The sequence below is a fragment of the Coturnix japonica genome, chromosome 17 (genome assembly GCF_001577835.2).
Source record: "Coturnix japonica isolate 7356 chromosome 17, Coturnix japonica 2.1, whole genome shotgun sequence".
Classification (NCBI taxonomy): Eukaryota; Metazoa; Chordata; class Aves; order Galliformes; family Phasianidae; genus Coturnix; species Coturnix japonica.
In genome coordinates, this window is record NC_029532.1 from 6,008,912 (window position 1) to 6,029,034 (window position 20,123).

Sequence of the window (20,123 nt, forward strand, 5' to 3'; positions counted from 1 at the left end):
GATAACAAATGCTGTAAGATTTCAGCTAAAGCATTCCTTTGAAATACTGCATGAGTGCTTACGCTCAGCGTGGCATTTTAGAGCACTGCACCAAATGAAAGCTGAAGTCCCCATCCTTAGTTGCTATACATCAGCAAATCTCTATTTACATAATGAGAGCAACACAGATTTACACCGACTGAGAGTCTGGCGTGTTGCATTTCTCAAAGGCATTCTAAGGCTTCTGCAAACCAGCCTGAATTACAGTTTACCAAGTGCTTTATGGTCTGGATTTCCCTCCATTGCCCCCCACTGCAAGGAGAAGACCTCACACACCCAACATGGAACAAAACGAGGCATTGATGCAGAAAACCATTCCCTCACTGTTTGTTGGGCAGAGCACACAACGAGAGATAAACAACCCCATTCCTGATCCATCATCTGTGGGACCAGAGCTGAAAGAGAGGAGAGAGAGAGAGGGGGAAGAAAGTTTATTATATAAAGGTGAACCTGGCCTCAATTATTTATGTGCTGTGCTGCAGCAGATGGAACTGCCCTCTGCACCTCATCGGCAGGGCTGGGGATGCTGGTGTCGACCAGGCTAAGTAAACAGCACAAATGTAACACCACGAGCTTGTCTTGAAAAATGGATGGTCTGGCATGTTACACAGCTCCCTTTGGTGCTGAGGGAGCTGCTGTGTGCTGTGCTGATCAGTCACCAGCTGCGATGCTGGGGTGTTATTCTGGGCTGGCCTTGGTGCTGGCTGCTCTGTAATTGTGGTGCAGGGCACAGAAATAGCCATACTCCACCATGGGGTGGAGTAACCGTGGCTCTCGTATCCCAGAGCTGGGCTTTAATTTATGGCTTGGTGCTTTTGGGTTCCTTTTTTTAGGAGGGAGGTGACAAAGGGGGTGTTAGGTTAAAGGAGATATGGAAGGAATGGCCTTTCCAAGAGTGCTGGTTCCCCAAAGATGAATTTATTATTGGCATTTACTGAGCAGGGGAGTATCCAAGCCTTCAAACCTGAGCTGTTGGCCAGGTTGTCCTGTCTGCCTTGCCATGAAATGAGCACCAGGGCTCCTTTTGCCTCCCTGGGATGAGATCAATTCACTCTTGCTTTCAGCTCCTTAAGCTGATGTGAAAGTTGCACTTATTGCACATGCATTGAGTGGTTGGGTGTATTTCTCCTCTTCCTTTGTAGGGTTATGGATGGATGTGCAAATTTGGGTTAGTTTAAACTTCTTGCCAAGTATGCAGCTGGGAGTGCAAATAACCCGTGGGCTGTCGTAGGAAAATTGGCCATATTTGATTATTTATAGCTTCATCAATACATCTTTTACTGCATACTTGTTTCTTTAGTGTGAGTTAAAGACACTCAGCTGATGTTAATCAACACAGCTCCATTCAGGCCCTTGGAGTTTTGTTGATTTATGGCTGCTGACAGGATCACTCCATTGTAGACAGAAGTGGTCTCATAGGACAAGAAAAGACAGAAGAGAGAAAAATGGAATGACCCAGGTGACTGAACATGTACAGAAACGTATTTATTTTTCCACTATCTCTATTTCACTGTCTTGAGTTATGAAGTTTCACGTACCTTTTTAAACAGATTTTAACAGACCCAACTAAGCACTGATTCCATTGCTTTGGGACATGGCAGAGGCTTTTATTATTCACTCAAATGTTGCTTATGGCAGATGCAGAAAACGAGGGAGCCAGGATGTAAGAAGAGGGAATCACTAAGAAAAACCATGTGCGCTTACAGATGTACTTCCACACAGTTTGCCAGACCATCCGGATGCCAGCATGCTCAGTATGAGCAGTCGAGATAGGGAGCCCTTTGTGTTGTGACATATGCCTGTACAGCCTTGGCCACTTGTGTATGGACATGGCTAAGATGATGCTATAGAAGTTTATTTTTATTTCTCTTTCTGACAGGGACCTCCTGGCCGCCCAGGTCTTCCAGGAGCAGATGGTTTACCGGGACCACCAGGGACAATGCTTATGTTGCCTGTAAGTACAAATGAAGCCAAAAAAGAAACAAAAAAAGCACTAAAATGAGCTTCACTTCTTGGCTTTGCTACTGCCGAGAGCCTGTTCTTGCAGAAGTCCCTATCCCTTATGCACCAAGGGCACATTTTCTCTTGTGTAAAAGATGGATTTGGATCATTTCCCTTATGAATTTACTTTTTGCCAAGCACTGGCACGTTTTCATAGGTCAAAAGCTCCAGGCAGGTGAGCTTAAATTCCTGAAAGCAATGATAACCATCATTGCTTAGGCCTTGGCATGACGTGGGAGGGAGAAAGTTGTAAGGAAACAACTAAAGACACCTCCAATGGCCAGCTTTTATGCAGAACCCTGCCTTTAGGGTGAGGAACATCTAATGGGTCTTCAAAGCAGGTATTGAAGGTGTCAGCACCTGAATTAACTGCTCTTTTTTGGTGACCAGGGGTTAATTTGTATGTCCTTTTCCCTTACACGAAGCTATCAAGCACCAAGTCAGCTTTCTTGGTCCTGGGACACAAAACGAGCGGTTATATTTTGTGTCTGCTTTGATGTGAGGTTTCCCTGAGGAAACCAGCTGTTGGAAAGAAGTGGTTAGGTACCAAAGGGAAAGAGCTTTGAGTGAAAAACCGCAGCACTTTTGTACAGGCTCCAAATTGTGGGGTGATATGCATGTAGGATACTGGCAGGGTGCCGAGGAGAGCCCAGGCCAAGCGCTCGACATGGAGCTCAGCTGGCCATTACAATGCATTTGTTGGCCCCGATGGTAAGCAATTGTAGGCTTATAAATTGTTTCTTTGAACCTGTTTGCCAAGTTTGTGTGGTCGTACACCTAGTGCCAAGCAGGCACGGAGCTGAGGTGAAATAGAGGTGAATGAGCGGTCCAAGGAGGCTCTGTGCTCTGCAGTCCCTCCTGCAAAGCCCCAAGGATATGTGTAGCCAAAGGAGGAGGAGGATGTGTGTCCCAGAGGGGTAGCCCTTGGGGGTGGAAGAAGCAGAAGAATACAGTAAACTCTTTCAAGTTCAGGAAAATAAAAAGCTAATGCTTTCTGCTTTAAAAGTCCTTTGTGTGATGAGAGGCTGTGGTTTGAACATTGGGACGAGTTCTGTTCTCTGAAGTATGCAGCCACACATGGGAAAACAGCCTCTGTCCTGTGGCAAGCAGGCAATACTGCATGGAAATGCAGTGGGAAATGCAGCCCAGCATCCTGACCTGACCCTGTCTCCATCCCCAGGGGTCTCCTGGCATCTACATAGGGAGCACCAAGCCTGGGAGAGCTGTTTGGAGCTGTGCTGTGTGAGGTCTTTGCAGTGCAAAGCCCACAGGCCCTCCTGTGGTGCACTGCTTTGAACCAGCAGAATTTGCTGCATGGGTGTGTTGGTAGGAAACAGCTGCTGTGACCTGAGAGTACTATGGTTAATGGGGCAGCAAGAAGAACAGCGGTGGGTTTGGGTCAGTCGTGCTGAACAGAGCTGTGTAGGAGCAATGCTTGCATGGAGTGACAGCAACCAGTGACCTGTGCTCTACCTTGTTCCCACCAGTTCCGCTTCAGTGGAGGAGGAGATGCTGGCTCCAAAGGACCCATGGTTTCTGCCCAGGAGGCCCAAGCCCAGGCCATCCTGCAGCAGGCGAGGGTAAGTGCATGAAAGGGGGGTCTATTGAAACCCACTGAAATGGAGGACCAATTGGACAGAGCACTTGTCTGCATGCTTTCACCATCCAGGGTGGTAGCAGCCTCTCAGCTTGACTGAGATGGGACGGCCACATGGCTTGAGGTGGTGATGCCTGCATGGCTTGGGCTTAAACCTCAGTCTTTCATTATCTGCAGAGCCAGGAGTGGGCCTTCTGCTGATGCCAGGAGACATAGCAGTCCCTGCTGTAGCATTCACTGCTTCTGCTGACAGTTTAGAGAGTCTATATGAAAAGCTGCGGTAAATGCTGTAGGGGATTTCTTTCTTTCGTTTTCTTTTTCCAGCAAGTCTCGCTCAATAATTGAATGTATGTCACAGATGTAAGCTGTTCCCAGCCCCATGAATCTCAGCAGGCAGCTCGCTATTTCCTTTCATGTGTTCATTTGAAATTGCGTGATGGATATCCATGCAATGTGGGGTTTTTTTCCCCTCAGATGACCTTACTGATTGATGATCAAATAATCCCCAGCAATGTTTATTATTTAAGCTGACTGGTGAAACGAGATCGGCCATGCACGTTCCCAGTACAATTCCTGTTCTGTGGCTGGATGGGTATGTCAGCGTATCAGGCTGTACATACTCATCTCTTCAAAACAAGACTTCATTTCTAGCTGGTACAGCTTTGAATCTTCCCTTTCATGCGTGCTTCTCTGAGGTTACTTTTGATCATTAGCTTGTTAAAAGCAGAAAAGCAGCTGGCACAATTACAGCTGAAAGCAATGTGTAGGCACCCCTCTGTAAGCACATTGCTGCTGTATTTGCTCCAGTCCCATCCAGGCTGTGAGCAGCCAAGGGGAAGATGCACAATGGTTTAGGCAGGCTGTAAGCAGAGGGATGCAGCCATGGGTGCTTTGTTCCTCTCGCAGCCAAATGCAGTCACTATAGGCTTCCCTGTGCTCCTCTGCCCTGAATGCCATCAGCCTGCTGTTCCCAGCAGCTTGCGTTCACTTCAGCTGCTGCAATGGACTGAAAAACCAATCCCTTTCACCTCTGAGTGGAATCAAGTCCATTGGGATCACCAACCAGCAGGGTGACACTTCCCTCTTTCAGGCTTATAATGAGGACTTGAGCTCAGCTGGGGCTATTTTGCTTTCCATCCAGCTCTCCTTTATCTGAGGAGTTCAATTTTTCACATGCTCAGGCAGAGCACAGGGCCCTGATGCCACCAGCCGCTGCATTTTCCTATCCATTAACCTTCCTCTGAGAGTAACATTGGTGGATTATGATTCTTGTGTTACCTCGTCACTCTTAATTTCCAGGCTGCCTGCAGTTCTTCCTCCAGTATTTATTTTGCTGGCAAATGGACTTTTTGACCAGGCAAATGTTTCACGGGGAGCATCTGCTTTCTCAGAGCCCATTTTTGTGTTGCTCTTGGGTTATTTTCTGCCTTACAAACAAAGTGCCCCCTCCCCAACACACACACATACACAAAGGAAAGTCTCTTTTCCTCTGTTTTATTTTGTTAACCACTTTTGGATAAAGGTTTGCTTAAAAAAAAAGAACAGCCCAAATCCTGTGTGAGCTGAGAGCTGTGCAAGACAAGCTGAATATTTCCGCAAAGAAAAAGATCCATTTCTTGGCTACCATCAACCCATCATCAGATGAGTTCAGCTGAAATCCCTGATACCAGAGGCGGATAGGGAGATAAAAGGCATTTCTCAAGGGGAAATGATAGGCTGTGGCAGAGATGAGAAAGGAGTCCAGTAGGGGAAGTTCATCTCCTTCCTCTTCTTGTTGTTGTTAATTGCATCATTGGGTTGATTTATTCCCTTCCATTTGGCTTTCAGTAGTCACCGAGCGTTGTCTGAGCCAGCAGTGTTTCTGAGCAGCTCCCTTGTAAAGGGGAGTTGCGAAATGGTGCCACATAATCCCACGTTTATTGCAATATTTAAGCACTTTCAAGTTCAATCATGGGTAGATTTTAATTGCCAGAGAGCACAGATAATTACAACTCTTATGAAATGATGAATTGTCATGAGAGAGCACAGTGCCCGGTGATGTTACAATGCATAGACATCCCCATTACCCACCATGGAAACTGCTGACCTAAGGTCTGGTTCCATGACCCCTTATCAAGCTAAAGCCCCCAGCGTTGGAAATAGAGTTGTTCTGTTTGTGAGATATTACATGTGACTGTGGGCTTGGCCCATTTATGGATGCAGGAAGGAGTTAATTGACATTACAGGGTACACTCTGGAGTAAATTCATTAAGGTGGTGGAAACTGATGCAAGGATTTGTGCATCTCAGGGAGTGAAGAGAATGCACAACCCAGCTCAAGGCATGGCAATGGCTTTGTGCCATTGTAGCAAAGCAAGGACACAACTAAAGCAATGGTTTTCTTTCTGTTGCAGCTGGCGCTGAGAGGACCAGCAGGTCCAATGGGTCTGACTGGGCGGCCCGGCCCCATGGTGAGTGACAAAGCAATTCTGGCACAGCAGATGCTCTCAGTTGTTACCTGCATGGATGCCTCCTCCTTAACAACCTTTGGGTCTTCCCTCTGTTGGGACCAAATGCAACGGATCCTTTTCTGTGTCCATAGGGACCCCCAGGCAGTGGAGGATTGAAGGGTGAAGCTGGAGAAATGGGACCTCAGGTGTGTATGGAAGGGTAGGGGGGTGAGGGGACTTGGAGATGTGTGCTTGGAGGGCAGTGTGGGCACAGCAGGTTCACACCGAGCCTCTTGTTGTGCTCTCAGTCCCAGCTGTTCTCTTGCTACAAACGTGGCTGGGAAAGAGATGAGGTGTGGGTGGCCGTGTAAATACTATAGAGCCAGCTGCTCAGACCAGCACAGGTTCCATCTGTCGTGCTTTTGCCTGACAGCATTTCTTTCTTTCTTCTCCCCGCATTGCAGGGTCCACGAGGCATCCAGGGCCCTCCCGGCCCGGCGGGGAAGCCTGGCCGCAGGGTGAGTGTCCCGGGAGCACTCCATCCCACTGCCAAGCAATTCCTGAGCTCTGAGAGCATTGCATAAGAGCAGGCTGACGGCCAGCAGGGCTGCTCCAGGCCCTTTCGGTCCATCTGGGCAGACTGACGTGGGGATGGGAGCTCAGGATGCGGGGGGAGGAGGGGTGCTGGGAGAGCTGCGTGGCCATGCTTCCAGAGCTCTTGTCCTTAGGTTTTGGCTTTGCAGTGCTGGGATGGGAAGTGTAGGAGTCCTGTTTGCTGCTTTGGGCAGTCCCGTATTTGCAGGGCATGAGGTCCCAGCCCCTGCAGGTTTTGGGAATCAGTCAAAGTGGTGCTGACTTGTTCTGTTGGTGTCCCCATGGCACAAATGCAAAATTTAGGCAGCCCTCAGGCTCTTTGTGTCGACTTATTGGAGGAAGAAATGAGAAAGCCTTTAATAAACCTTTATCTCATTCTGATTCATGGACATCAGCACCGACATTTCTTACAATGTACTGGAAGGTCATTTATTCCAACCAGAGTTGCAGACTGCCTCCCAACACCCATGCAGTGAACCCAGCCCCTGGTTAGCACCAGCCTTGAGCTTCAAGGGCAGAGAAGCATTTCCCCCTTACCAAAGTCTGCTACTGCCCAAGCACAGAGCTATGGCTTCAACAGAAGCTCCCTGATCTGCCAACCGAAGAGCAGATGTCCCCGCTGCCCTGCCTCACGCTTTGCATTTGACTTTGCTTTCCCCTCCTGCAGGGACGAGCTGGCAGCGATGGAGCTCGGGGAATGCCAGGGCAGACAGGACCAAAGGTAACATCGTGTGTCTGTGTGCTTTGGGAACGTGCATCTCTTGTAGCAAGCAGGAACAGAAGGGCCCTTAGCAGGGGGAGCCCACCTTGCTTGGAGGAGGTGGTTGGAGCAATCTCAGGACACCTATGAAGATGTGGGCTCTGCATTTGAGAGCTGAGGGAAATTAAGCACACAGTTATAAAGCAGAAGAGCAACAGATTGCCTTTTCTTTCTTTTTTTGGATGTAACTTTATTAAATTGCTGGATCCTCTTAAGAATGAAACACGCTCCCTTGGCTGCAGTTGTAGAACAAATACTTTGGAATCCTAATTACGAAAAACAAACATGAATGAGCAGTAGGAAATATCCTGAAATATAACTACCAAAGAAAAAAAAAGATACCTAATAACTGGGTGAGAAAATGTAGAAGGCGTGGTGAGGAATTTTAATGTGCTGTATTTATATCTGAGACAAAATCCTTTCATTCAGCTGAGATCTGTTGGTATTATCCAGCAAGAGAGGAGCTGTTCCACTGAAAATGAATGCAGGGAAAGTTTGCTCGGGGAATCGTGTATTAAAGGTTTAAGTACTTTATTATGTAGGTACTTAAAGCTGGAATAGATGGGGGGTTTTGATACAGAGACAGGAGACTGCGAATCATTTATCCAGTAAAGTGCTTTAATGAGCATCGACTGCCCCCAAAGGAGTGGATACCAGGGAAGAAGGGAAAACAGAATAACGAGCAGGGCTGGAAACGAGCTAACAGTGCTGTGTGCAGAGACAGAGCAGAGTCCCACAACCTGGGAAAGACAAAGGAGTGACTGGTTACAGATCCATGGGGTCACCCCTTTTGTGGCAGCATCTGTGTGCAGTCACTGAGTCCACCAGCCTACTGTGCTCCTTATAGGGTGAAGCAGATCTGCCTTCTGAGCCTGGCTGCATTAAGACAGTTCCCAGAGTTTGTTTGTTTATACATCAGTCTCCTTGGACTGGAAGAGCATGTCTGGGAGTGAGATGCTTTCAATGATAGATAGGCTCCAAAATCCACGTGGAAAAACTAATAAATGAGTAGGTGCTGGAGGAAGAGGGGAGAGGCAAAATGGCTTTATTTCAGCTTGTTCCTCTTTCCTTTATTCAATCTGTAACTGTGAAATCATCGCCAGTCTGATGGGAGGTGAAAGCCAAATGTCTGACAGAGAAAATCGATCCCTCCTTGACACAGAAAGGAAACAAATCAGAAAGGTGTTCATTCGAGAGCAGGGGGGAAACGTGCATTAACCTGGTTTTTCTTCTAGGGTGACCGAGGGTTTGATGGCTTGGCTGGTTTGCCTGGTGAGAAGGGGAACAGGGTGAGTTCTCTCCCACTTGTCTTCTGGCTGCAGTCTGTAAGGAAACATTGGCAGGAGGGCAACAATGCTGGGGACAGGAGTGTCCTATTGGAGAGTGCTGGAAGTTGTGACACCCATCTGGGGCTGCCTGAAAGTGGGGGCAGAAATCACTCTAACAAAACAGAGGGTAAAAAAATAAGAGGCAAAGCATGTGCTGTTGTAGATGGGAACTGCCAGCGATCAAATGGGATTCTTCTCTTTGGCTTATAATTAAGCGATGGGGAAAAAAAAGCAAGAAGCTTGTTATTTCGGCAGGTTTGTTCATGCCTCCTCTCCCCAGAGGGAGCAGACAGTGCTTTATAAAGAAGGCGAGTGCTTGAGCAGCAGAGGTTGCAAGCTGCATAGGAAAGGGAAGACAATGCCTGAGAGAGATGCTTCATCAGCCAGAAATGGAGCAGCCAACACACCTTGGAAGATGGTCTGGCTGCGTGCAGAGCCCCATTTGCACTCTACTGAAGTTGCTGGAGCCCGTTTGTGGCACTGAGTATGTTCAGAGAGAGCAGGGAGAAGGGAATGCAAGGGTACAAGCATCCTCAGCACGTGGTGCAGACACAACAGTCAAGCCTAGCATCAGGTTTCTCAATGCTACCCAATATCTTCCATTGCTAGAGTTGTGTCTTCCTCCTCTGAGGTTTTATTTGCCTTTCCTTTGTAGGGTGAGCCAGGTCCCCATGGCCCCCCAGGGGCACCCGGAGAGGACGGGGAGAGGGTAAGTTTATCTCTTGACACAGCGGTCCCTTGAATTCATAACTAAGCCCTGCAAAGAAGAAGCAGATGTGATGCCAGGCAGACACGTGGTGGGAGCCAGCACTGAGTACGTGTCCCTCATTGCCATCGAGTGCAGCACATCACCTCATGCATAGCGGGAGCAGAGCATTGGTGGGAGGAAACCTTGTGAGGAATGTGTTTTCTAAAGGTCTGCTCAGAAAGCTCTGGTTTTGTCAGGAAAAAAAAATACCATTTCCATCGTCTGGCTGTGCTGCTTGTTTTCTAAGGTGGAGTAAATTGTAGCAAGAAATTGCAGACAGATGTGGGAGGCAAAGATGAAATTGTTTGCTGCCTTAACACTGTGTAGTCAATAATCAGAAGGCCTTTAGCAAAGCTCAGACTAAGTGACTACAGGCCTAGGAGGTCTGGTGCAAGAGGAGAGATTGCAAATGTATAGCTCAGAGATACGTGTGGTTTAATTGGAGGGGTGAGTATGGATTTCCCAGGCTCTAATCCCACTCCACAATGTTCTCTTTCCACCTTTGGCTATTTGTTACCTCTGTAAAACACAGATAACAACACCTCCCTCGCCACAAAGTTGGGAGGATTAATTCGTTGTGGATGTGCAGTGCTTTGAAGTTGAAAATACCTAACGTGTCTTTTAAGAGAGGAAGAGCCAAAAGTGAAAAAGAACCGTGTAAGGGGCAGAGAAGCTCAGAGGACGTTAGCTGGGTATGATAGAATGCATTTTATTGGCAGCAGAGGAGAGTTTACAAGTGCTGGCTAAGGCTGATTGCCTAAGAATGAGTGAGGTGGGTCTGACAAGGTGTCCCTAGGGGTGTTTTTGATGGTTTAAAGGTGACTTGAATCTATGTCCAGTTCTCCCCAGTGGGCATCAGCAGAGAGAGTGAGTGTAGGGAGATGAGGAATGACCCCTCTGGTTTATCTGAGGAGCCAATGGGTTAATCTGGCTCCATCAGATCCCAGGACAGCATTCCCATGCTGGCTTCCCACTCTGTTAAGTACTAAATCTTGTGGTTATTGACTCACATGCCCTGAATTGTTCCTACAGTATCTTGTCTGTTAGCAAAATCCATCCTTATAAACACTGACATGAATTATGAAGTATCCTTACAGCATTTCTAATCCTTGGTAAATTCTGCACACGCAGTATTAGTCTCGCGGCTTACGAGGCCTCCCTTATGCACGGCTACCCTTTCCTTGCTCCGGGGAAGCTGCTTTTCAGTGTGATTATTATTTAACAAGAATGAAACACCTGTGATGTGACTGAAATATAACTGCTGTGCTCTGTCTCTCTGTGCCTTTGCTGCTGGGCAGGGGGATGACGGAGAAGTTGGACCCAGAGGGCTGCCCGGAGAACCTGTGAGTATCTCCTTCTGCAGGATGCTGGGCAGGGGGCTGGGTATGATCGTGGCACTCAGGGGTCCCATGGGGCAGCTCTTCAGGTGCTGAGGACCCCTGAGGTCCTGCCGGGATTGAGCTTCCCTGGCTTGAAGACCCAAGTGTACGCTCAGAGGGTCTGCCCTAATGTCTGCTCCTCTTTTCTTACTCTGGCTACTGTAGAAATGCAGTCATTTCTGAGCTTTGGTTTCTGATGAGTGAAATCTTGTTTGCTCAGTGGCTAAACTTAAACCTGGCTCAGGTCAATCTCATTTTTCCTTCCTGTATCCTTCTGGGTTATTTAGGAGCCAATTACGTGAGCTGGGGAGCAAAGGATGTATGTGAAATGTGGGGTATTGTGGGTGCAAACTAAGACTGCATCTTGGTGTGATTCTAGCACCCCTGGGACCAATGGGTTGGTGCTCTGTTCAACTTGCATGGAGCTGCAGCTCACTGTGTTGTCAGAATATCCCACCAAAAAGCAACAGTTGAGTTTTCAGTTTCAGACTCAGAAAGCATTTTCTGCCTCAAGAACCAAATGTTTGTGGTGATACTGGCAGTAATAAACTCTGGCTGGCTGTAGACTTTAGTCTGTAATGCCGTTGTTGGCTGCTCGTTATATCCAAAATGCATTTCCTTCATTATACAAAGAACATTCACCATCTGCCGTTGGCCATCAGCTTTGATTTCAAGGTGTCTTATTTTGTTGTTGTAAGGCACAGTGTGGTGGCCCAAGAGTAATTGATGGAACTGCTGGACACGCTTCACGTGGGAAAGGAAGGCTTGGCATTTATGGGCTCGTTGGAACTAAATTACAGACAAGATGTCTGATTAACTTCTGGGGAAGATTAATCAACTCAGCTATCTGCTCAGCACAAGCCTAAGCAATAACTTATGCGTTATTACTTCTTAAAAGCATTTATGTGCTAAGGTAACAGGGTAACAAAAGGGGAAGTTAAATGCTGATAACACATGCAGAGAAGTTGATCTTTATAGCAGTAATGCAAGAAAAAGATATCTGTGATGGCCAGAGGAGAGGTTTTAATTGCACTACGAGAAACTTTTTGGTCCTAAGTATATATCCTGTATCTGCTTGTTTCTATCTTCTCTAAGCCAAAAAAGAATCTTCCCAAATATAATGGCAAATAAAACCAGTGATGGGCCTTCCATTCCCAGAGCTGGTTTGTATCAGCATCAGAGCAGCATGGAAGGACCCCTGAAAAGGGGCTGCCTACCAATGCTTCTTATTGGCCGCACAGCCACCAGGTAGGGGAGCTGCCAGGTGTGCTTTGCAAAGTCAGTCTTGGTAAACTGAAGCATTCATTGTTGAGTTTACCTTCTCAAATGGAGGCAGTTCTCTTGCCATGCAGTTCTCATATGTCCCTGAATTTCCCTGAAGGTGTGATGCTGGTGAGGAAGCTGAAACTGGAAGGAAAGCACCACGATAAGCAGTTGTAGCTGAAGAACCAAAGGCCTTTTGAAAATGTACATTTGTGCTGCAGGCTGAAAACCTTTTCCAGCCTTGCTGGGTTGTACAGATTGTCAATGATTAAAATTAAATCTGGAGCAATTTGGAAATGCTAACCCTAATGATCCATTAGTGGAATCGGTTCATTTTTCATCACGCTCTCCAGCTAGAATGACTTGGCTGCAATGTATTCTGCATCACTGTGCTCGTTACAGGGTAATCCAGGAACATGATTAAATTATTTATTAAAAAAGAAAAGAAGTGGCTGAAATTGGCCTTTTTCCAATCCAAAACAGAAAGGTCTGCATGCATATTATTTATCTTTCCAAAAGCACTTCAAGGGTGCTCGCACTCTTACTGGTTTTGAAGCACAGGAAGATGCTGTTAGTGCAAAAGCAGTGGCCAGCCCTGAGGCTGTGCTGGGCAGTGTGATGTTTGTTAGGGTAGCATGGGGAGCACTGACCATGCTTGTTTTCTCCCTAGGGTCCCCGAGGACTGCTTGGACCCAAGGGGCCACCAGGACCACCAGGGCCACCGGTAAGTTCCCAGGGCTGCTTCCTTCCTTGGGCATCTCAGCAACATCACCCTGTGCCCATCCATCATTTGAGCACATAACACACCTGTGTAACTGTGTACATCTGTGCCACGTGAAGAAGCATTGCAAAAAAGGCTGTATTCTGCCCTGTTTTCTGTGCTGTCTCACCTATGTAAGGCAGCTCAGGGCTTGGCCCACTTGAGTAGAAATTAATACCTAGCTCATGGTGAAAGGAGAAGAATGAGAGCTATTAACACAGTGCCTTGTGCTATTAACTTTTGCCTGAGGGCTGTTGAGCCTTTAGAGTGGTTTGTTCACATTCTGGGTAAAAGCCAAGGCAGGAATGTGCAGTTAGTTTTGCAGGAGGCAGTCACCTTATCTGCTGTGCCCTGCTGGCCAGGGAAGTGTTGATGTAAGGGCTCGTTCTGCAAATCACTGCAGCTCACTGAAGTCCCCAGACTTAAGAGCTGAACCCTGTGCTGCTGCAAGAGCTGAAGGGGTCAGTGCTTTAATAGTGAGTGTTAGGAGGTCCTTAAACCCTCCCGGGACATGAAGATATCTTCACTTTGAACTATAGTCCTGCTGAAATTCAGTGTGGGTTGAAGATCCACTCCAAAACTGCCAGGTCTTCCCATGAGCATGCTGTTAGGAATGGATAAGCCAACTTGCCCTGGAGCAAAGTGGTGAAAGCAGAAACCCCATCCCAAGGTCTGCACTTGGCCACATAGACCTTGCTGGGGATGCTTAGGAAGCTCATGACCCCTTTTGTGTCCAGGCTGTGCCGCTGCTGGAAGCAATCCAGCTGGGGGTCATCAATCAGGTGCTGATTCTGCTTTTGAGGAAGGTTAAGCCAGTGGGAAAAGACCAAAAAGACTTTTAAAGTGTAAATTTAAGTGCAATATCACAGGATTGGCTATTTGACCAAATAGTAAATGGTTGCTTTTCCATGCAGTCCAAAGGGCCTCCTGATGTTTTCTTGTTTTTATTGCATTTTCCCCTGCTTTTGTGGTACAAAACAGGCAGATATTTTCTTCATGCTGTTTCTTAAATCCTTTCCCAGGGTGTGGCTGGCATGGATGGACAAACTGGTCCCAAAGGGAACGTGGTAAGTTCTTGCTGCCCATTTTACAGACAGTTCAGGCGTTGCATAGAGAGAGTGTGTGTATGCAAAATGTGAAATGTACTCTATTCAATTAGATTTGCTAATTGGTTTTTAGTCTGGTCTAGACTCCTATCAGAGCCTGTGAAAACCACTGAGAGTATCTTCCTACAGCAAATGGTTGTTAATTTATTATAATTTCCGATGGAATTACACATTATTTCCCCATGAAAGATCAAACGTTCTCATCGAGATGTGTGCTGTTCTAATGAATATCGAAGTGCTGTAGCTTAAATGATGGGGGGGGGGGATGGATGGATCTTTATGTGTCTCATACATCACACTGCTGGGATGAAATGGACTCCTGCAGATTAGAGGCTCAGGATGCTATGAGAGGACTGGTGCCAGGCAGGAACTGGTTGCTCTGCTCCTTCTTTTCCTGCTTTCAGCTCTGCTGTTGCCTCCTCACAGGGTCCCCAGGGTGAGCCGGGACCTCCAGGCCAGCAGGGCAACCCGGGTGCTCAGGTAAGAGGGAAACTTTTTCTATTGGTAGCACAGAGAGATGCTGATTCTTGGCATGTTTTGCTCACCAGCCAATGGAGGGACCAGCAAAAAGATCTGCTGGGAATTGGCATGATGTACATTGATGGTCCAGAATCTTCCTGCAAGTGCTCCCAGATTCAGATACCGCTAGTTCCCAGCTGTGATGCAAAGCCAAGCCCAGGTCCAAGCAGCTTCTTTGATTGAGTCACATTGTGTAGGTCATTCATGACTTCTAGCATCCCATGGTTGGGTCACTGGGTGCCATAGCAGTGATGCAGATATCCAAGTCCCATCATACGCCCTCTGGGCACTTCTCACTCCTCAGAGCATCCCCATTCCCACCATGGGGGACAAAGCACAAAGCAGGGCAGCTCTCCAGGGGCCATTCTAAAGCAAAACTTTATCATCCCTCACAAGACGTTTTGAGAATGAATGGAGCCAGGGAAGTCCCCAGCCATCGCAGGCACTGGAATGATGCTCAGCTGAAGCACTGCCAAAATGCATTTGGAACGAATAGCTTGTTCCTTACTGACCCAAGGTTTTTTCTGTTCACAGGGTCTTCCAGGTCCACAAGGCCCCATCGGTCCCCCAGGAGAGAAGGTACGTGGAAATGCTGCTGCTCTGACTTAAGACAACTGTTACCATTAATATGCATTTGCTGCTTCAGCTGCTTCTCTACCCCATATGCAACATCTGTTTGCAGCCGTGTCTATGAAAGTCTAATGTGGCTCATTCCAGACAGAAGAGAGACAAGAAAACACAGTTTACCTCTAATTCATAATATTTGCATTCATTTCCTATTTTAACAGAAACATTTTGCAGGCAGCCTATGGCAAAACATTAGGAGAGGGCTGAAAATTGTCTCTTTCAGTGGGCTAAGTGCCTGTAAGTCTGAGCAGGATGGTAATGGGAAGAGCTGTGGTTTTGGGTCACGCTCCTTGTCCCCTCTCCTGACCCGTGCCAGCAATCTGTGGCTTTTCTTTGCTGTTGACATGGGGTAGATGCTGTTCTTACATCCCCCATCAGCCCTGAGACCATCAGGGTTTAGACAAGGGCATGGGTTTCTCCTATGAGGATGGCAGAGCTGTATTCCCCAGGTGCTTGTTGGCAGGGGATCTGTGATGTGTGGATGGGGTGAATCCCATCCTGCAGTTACCCATCAGGAGGAGAGGAGCAGAGTATTAACAATTCCAGTGGCTAAAGGGCTCTTGGCTTTAAATGCTGAGTCATGGCACTTGCAGCAGTAGCAACACTCCGCAGTCGGGTAAGAAATCAGATGGCTGCTTAATTAGAAAGGTAATCACTTAGCAATGTTAAAGCAGCAAGACACAGTCAATGGGGGCAGCTCCACTCTTCTAATTTTCTTCCTTTGCCAGTTAATCTTCTTGCCATTTGTCATCAAGGAATGGGCATTTCTTGGTGCACAGATGCATTGATGCCCTCCTACCTGTACCTGGAATACTTTCCAGCTGGGCTGCAGCTGCTCCCAGCCTTGGCTCTGCTCCCAAGCCTTGTGCCTGGGCTCCTACTGAGCTCTCCCTTCTATATTGGGTCTGCTGAGGTGTGGGATCCATCCTGGCTTGCTGTAGTGACTCTGCCCAGAGATGTGAGCAGATTCCTTGCAGATCAAGGCAGCTTTTCCAGCTGACCCCTTTGTCTGCAGCCTTTCACAACTAGGGCAAGCAAGAATGATGTTCTGGGGGCACTGACTGTTGCAGCTGTTGATTTTATTTTCTCTGTTTTTAGGGGCCGCTGGGTAAACCTGGTCTTCCTGGCATGCCTGGTGCAGATGGTCCTCCGGTAAGTCTGCTGTCCCCAGGGCTCTGCTTAGCACAGGGGCTGTGGGGCTGATCCTGCACCCATCCATCCTGGGTGCACCATGGACCTATGGTTTCCCCTTGGCTGATGGGGTCTGAGCTGGAGAAGCCCTGGCCTTGCTCCGAGCTTTGCTTGGCCTCACAGTGCTTTCTCTTTGGGCTTCTCCTTCCCATCCTCCTGTTTCTCCTCTCTGTTTCATGTGGGTTTGCAGTTCACAGAGGTAAGGGTGGTCTCGTATGGGTACTGCTAACATAGAGGGTCCTCATCTCCCTGGGTGCTGCTGCAGAGCACGAATAACAGCAGGTTGCAGTGGCTCGTCAGCTGGATTCTTGCAGCTTCCTCCTTAATCCAACTTAAAACATCTGCTCCTTTCTCCAGCAGTTGGTGTGTGGCCTTAAAAACAGACCTCATTTCTACACACCTCTGAGACACCTGATTTTGTGGATGACAAATGGGGAAAGAGTTGCATTCCACTAATGCAAATAGAAAGCACGGTCCAAAATAAATAAATAAATGCATTTTCCACCCTGGGCTTATCATTCATACGAAGGCATTTCAAACATGCTTATGATTGTTAGCAAAGTCAATAGAGCAGCTAAAGCAAAGCCCAGAACATCTCTTAGGCTGTAGCTTTCAATGTGAAGTTCTTGCAGCATCCTCCAGGGAGCTTCAACTGGAGAAGGTCTGCTTTGCTCACATTGAAGGCTGTGTAAGATCAGCAAGTTGAGCATGGACAGACCCTACATGGATACATGGCCATTGGTAGCCACATAGTTTGCAGCAGGTTGTAGGTTTGTTGCATTTTCCAAGGACAAGACCTGCCCATATTCTCTTCATAGAAATTGGTCTTGAAAGCCATCTGAAAATCCCTGAGGGCCTGGAGCACCTTGCTGTGAGAGCCAGCCGAGTTGCTCATCAATTTTTGATCTTAGTGACAGTAATGGAGATGGGCATTTGGGGAACAGTGGTGATTGAGTGTAGAATGGGTAGGAGCCTCTCAAGTCCTGTTGTGCATCATTCTGATTCCCCTGGGCTGCAGGCAGATGTCAGGAGCCCAAGGCAAGCAGTTATGTATCCCCCCCCCATCCCCTTTTCAATGCACTGATGCTGTTGGTGCTGTTTAAACTCTGAGGACAAACTCAGATTGCTGTTTCTCCCCATTTTGTTGATGTATGACTGGCAGCTGTCGTTTTGTTTCTTTATTAAACCCACTTGTTTTATGAATTCCTGCTTGTCTGACATTCCTGATATGAAGACTGATTGGGGAAAATAGTTCTGTGATTTCTTGCTGTATTGCTAGAAAGTTGCTTGTGTATTTCAGGAAGAATTCATATGTAAAGCAACCACTGCAAAAGGCTTTAATCATAAAATAGAACCATAGAATGGAATGGGTTGAAAAGAACCATAAGGATCATCTCGTTCCAACCCCCTGCTATGTGCAGGGTCACCAACCTCCAGCCCAGGCTGCCCAGAGCCACATCCAGCCTGACCTTGAATGCCTGCAGGGATGGGGCATCCACAGCCTCCTCAGGCAAAAGGAGCTGGATGTGCTCTCATATTTAAAAGAAAAAAGAAAGGAAGGCGCCTGGCTGTGCAACACTGCCCTTGAGGAGAGTTAATTGCTTTTGTACAGACATTGCCAGACAGAGATGCATCTTCTGACCTGGCTTCATTTTGGTTCCTGTAGTAGGAAAACCAACACTACAAACTGCTCCCATGGATTTCCCCATTTTCTCACTAATCCCTCCTGCTGTACCTGAGGCAATTCGCACTTTTGCTTTCTGCTGATTGAAATCCCAGCAAAGGGCTGCTTCTCAAAGCTGTGATTGAGGACGTGGTGGGAGCTCTTGGACACTGGTTATTCAGCATCAAATCCCAAGAGGAATGCTGGCCAGCATCCAGCCACCACTGGACAGGGATGCAGTTTAGCTGCGCCTTTGTCATGAGATCCTGTAACTGACTCCAGGAATTAAGAAATTAATGAGGGGGCTCTGACCAGTCTGGGCATCTTGTGACCTTCACAAGTTTGCTAACACATGGAGTTAATTTTCTCTTTCCAACCCCCCTCCCCACCTGCAGCATTTCTGTGCTGCTTGCTGCTGCTTTTACTGAGGTGTCCTAATATGCAACAAACACTGCAAAACAGTTTGCCTGAACGAGACTGTTGGCCTCCAAAGCGTTAGACATGCACTAAACCCATTTTTAACTCTGTTTGTCTCTTTTATTAATAGGGTCATCCTGGCAAGGAAGGTCCTCCTGGAGAGAAGGGGAGTCAGGTAGGTGTCAATGAGTTCTTCGTTACCGTTAAGTATTGCAAAATATGAATTAAGAATCTAATGTTAGATTTAAAACAGAAGATTCATAGCCAGGGCAGCATGGAAGTGCTGCAGCCAGTGAGCTGCTGCTTGTAGGAGTGAGTGGTTGTGCTGTTAAGGCTCGTGGTTCTTCCCAAAATAAAACAAACAGTGTTGTTAAGAAGATGCTTGCCAGCACAAGGATTCTGCTAGCAAAGTCGTATCAGCAGTTTCTCATTCCTGGCTGACACGGAGTCACTGCGGACACCAAGGTTGCAAGCCGGGGCCAGGATGTAGGTGCTGGTGGGGTCAGGCCTGAGCTGGGGAGCTGAGACAGCAGGACTTGGGTCAGTAACGGGAGACCTGAAGCTGCAGAGGGAAGCCTTCTCCTAATCAGACATAAAGAAATATCCTTTGTGGTGCAGGGGGATGCAGAACATAACTCTGCCTGTATTTCTGCTTTTCCATTTTCTCCTTCTCCCCCCTGTCTCAAAGTCCCTATTTAACAATATATTTGAGAATATTGCCAGAGGCCAAAGTCCTTGAATTATACAGCTGTCTGTCTGTCTGGGAGATTTACCATCTGCCTTCCCTCTGCGTCCCATTCAATTGAGAAACGCTGCATGTATCAGCAGGGTTGTGCAGGATCACAGCCCAGTGCCCTGTGGTCCCCATGCAGCACAGTGCCCATTTATCCATGCATCCCACGTGGCAGAATGTAAAAACCCAAGCGTGGCTGTGATGGAGGACATGAAACAAATACCAGGGAGTCAGCAGGAGGATTACAGGGCCAGAGTGCAGCTTTCTATGTGAGTTATTTCTCTAGCAGCATTGGATGCTTATTGGTGTCAGGCTGGAGGAAGTGGAAGGGTGTTTATTTAGCTGGCTAATTAAGCAAAGTAAAAACCAAGTGGTTCAGTAAAGAGTGTGACTGGTGGACAGCGAGGCAGCAGGGTGGTGATGGAGCTGCTGCAGGGTGCATGCATGCAGCATCACGGTGTCATTGGTGCTTTGCAGCTCGCAGCACTGCAAGCATCTCCTCTGCAGTGCGGTGAGGCAGAAGGGCAGCACCCCAGGCATGTGCCTGGAGCAATAACTGCTCCCTGTGATACCGCCCTGAGCTGTGTCTCATCTGAATGAGGATGCTGGTTTGGGAGTGGATTGGTAATAGAAAAAGAGCTTTCTTCCTCCTTCAGAGTCGTCTTTCTTTCCAACCCAATGCACAAATCACCTATCTTCTGTACAAATCCCTTTCTACCAAGAAGTCGTTGTCTTGTCCCTTGTCTTTGTTCTTTCCCACCATACACATCCTTGCTGCTGGCTGAGCTGTGCACATCTGCTCCCAGTGATGTTCCTGTGCTGTTCTGAGCTATTTTCAGGTGGTTGCTGCCACTTCTGCCCAGTCTGAAACAGCCAGACGGATGGGATATTTGATTTCCACACACTCTCTTTATTGCTGCACCTTTGCATTGATTTGATGTGTTTTTCTTTGTGTTTTTTATTCACCCCA

The 20,123-nt window shown here is 47.5% G+C and overlaps 1 protein-coding gene across 2 annotated transcripts in view; it reads left to right on the forward strand.

Annotated features, from left to right (window-relative positions):
* COL5A1 (collagen type V alpha 1 chain) overlaps nucleotides 1-20,123 on the forward strand; it is a 121,245-nt gene that overhangs the window by 63,024 nt on the left and 38,098 nt on the right. For both annotated transcript variants that reach the window (XM_015879297.2, XM_015879296.2), the window contains exons 12-26: nucleotides 1,919-1,993; nucleotides 3,528-3,620; nucleotides 6,030-6,086; nucleotides 6,218-6,271; nucleotides 6,530-6,583; nucleotides 7,327-7,380; nucleotides 8,655-8,708; nucleotides 9,403-9,456; nucleotides 10,794-10,838; nucleotides 12,808-12,861; nucleotides 13,920-13,964; nucleotides 14,430-14,483; nucleotides 15,057-15,101; nucleotides 16,248-16,301; nucleotides 18,551-18,595. In XM_015879297.2, the coding sequence (XP_015734783.1) occupies nucleotides 1,919-1,993; nucleotides 3,528-3,620; nucleotides 6,030-6,086; nucleotides 6,218-6,271; nucleotides 6,530-6,583; nucleotides 7,327-7,380; nucleotides 8,655-8,708; nucleotides 9,403-9,456; nucleotides 10,794-10,838; nucleotides 12,808-12,861; nucleotides 13,920-13,964; nucleotides 14,430-14,483; nucleotides 15,057-15,101; nucleotides 16,248-16,301; nucleotides 18,551-18,595 (837 nt within the window). The remainder of the gene's footprint in view (nucleotides 1-1,918; nucleotides 1,994-3,527; nucleotides 3,621-6,029; nucleotides 6,087-6,217; nucleotides 6,272-6,529; nucleotides 6,584-7,326; nucleotides 7,381-8,654; nucleotides 8,709-9,402; nucleotides 9,457-10,793; nucleotides 10,839-12,807; nucleotides 12,862-13,919; nucleotides 13,965-14,429; nucleotides 14,484-15,056; nucleotides 15,102-16,247; nucleotides 16,302-18,550; nucleotides 18,596-20,123) is intronic.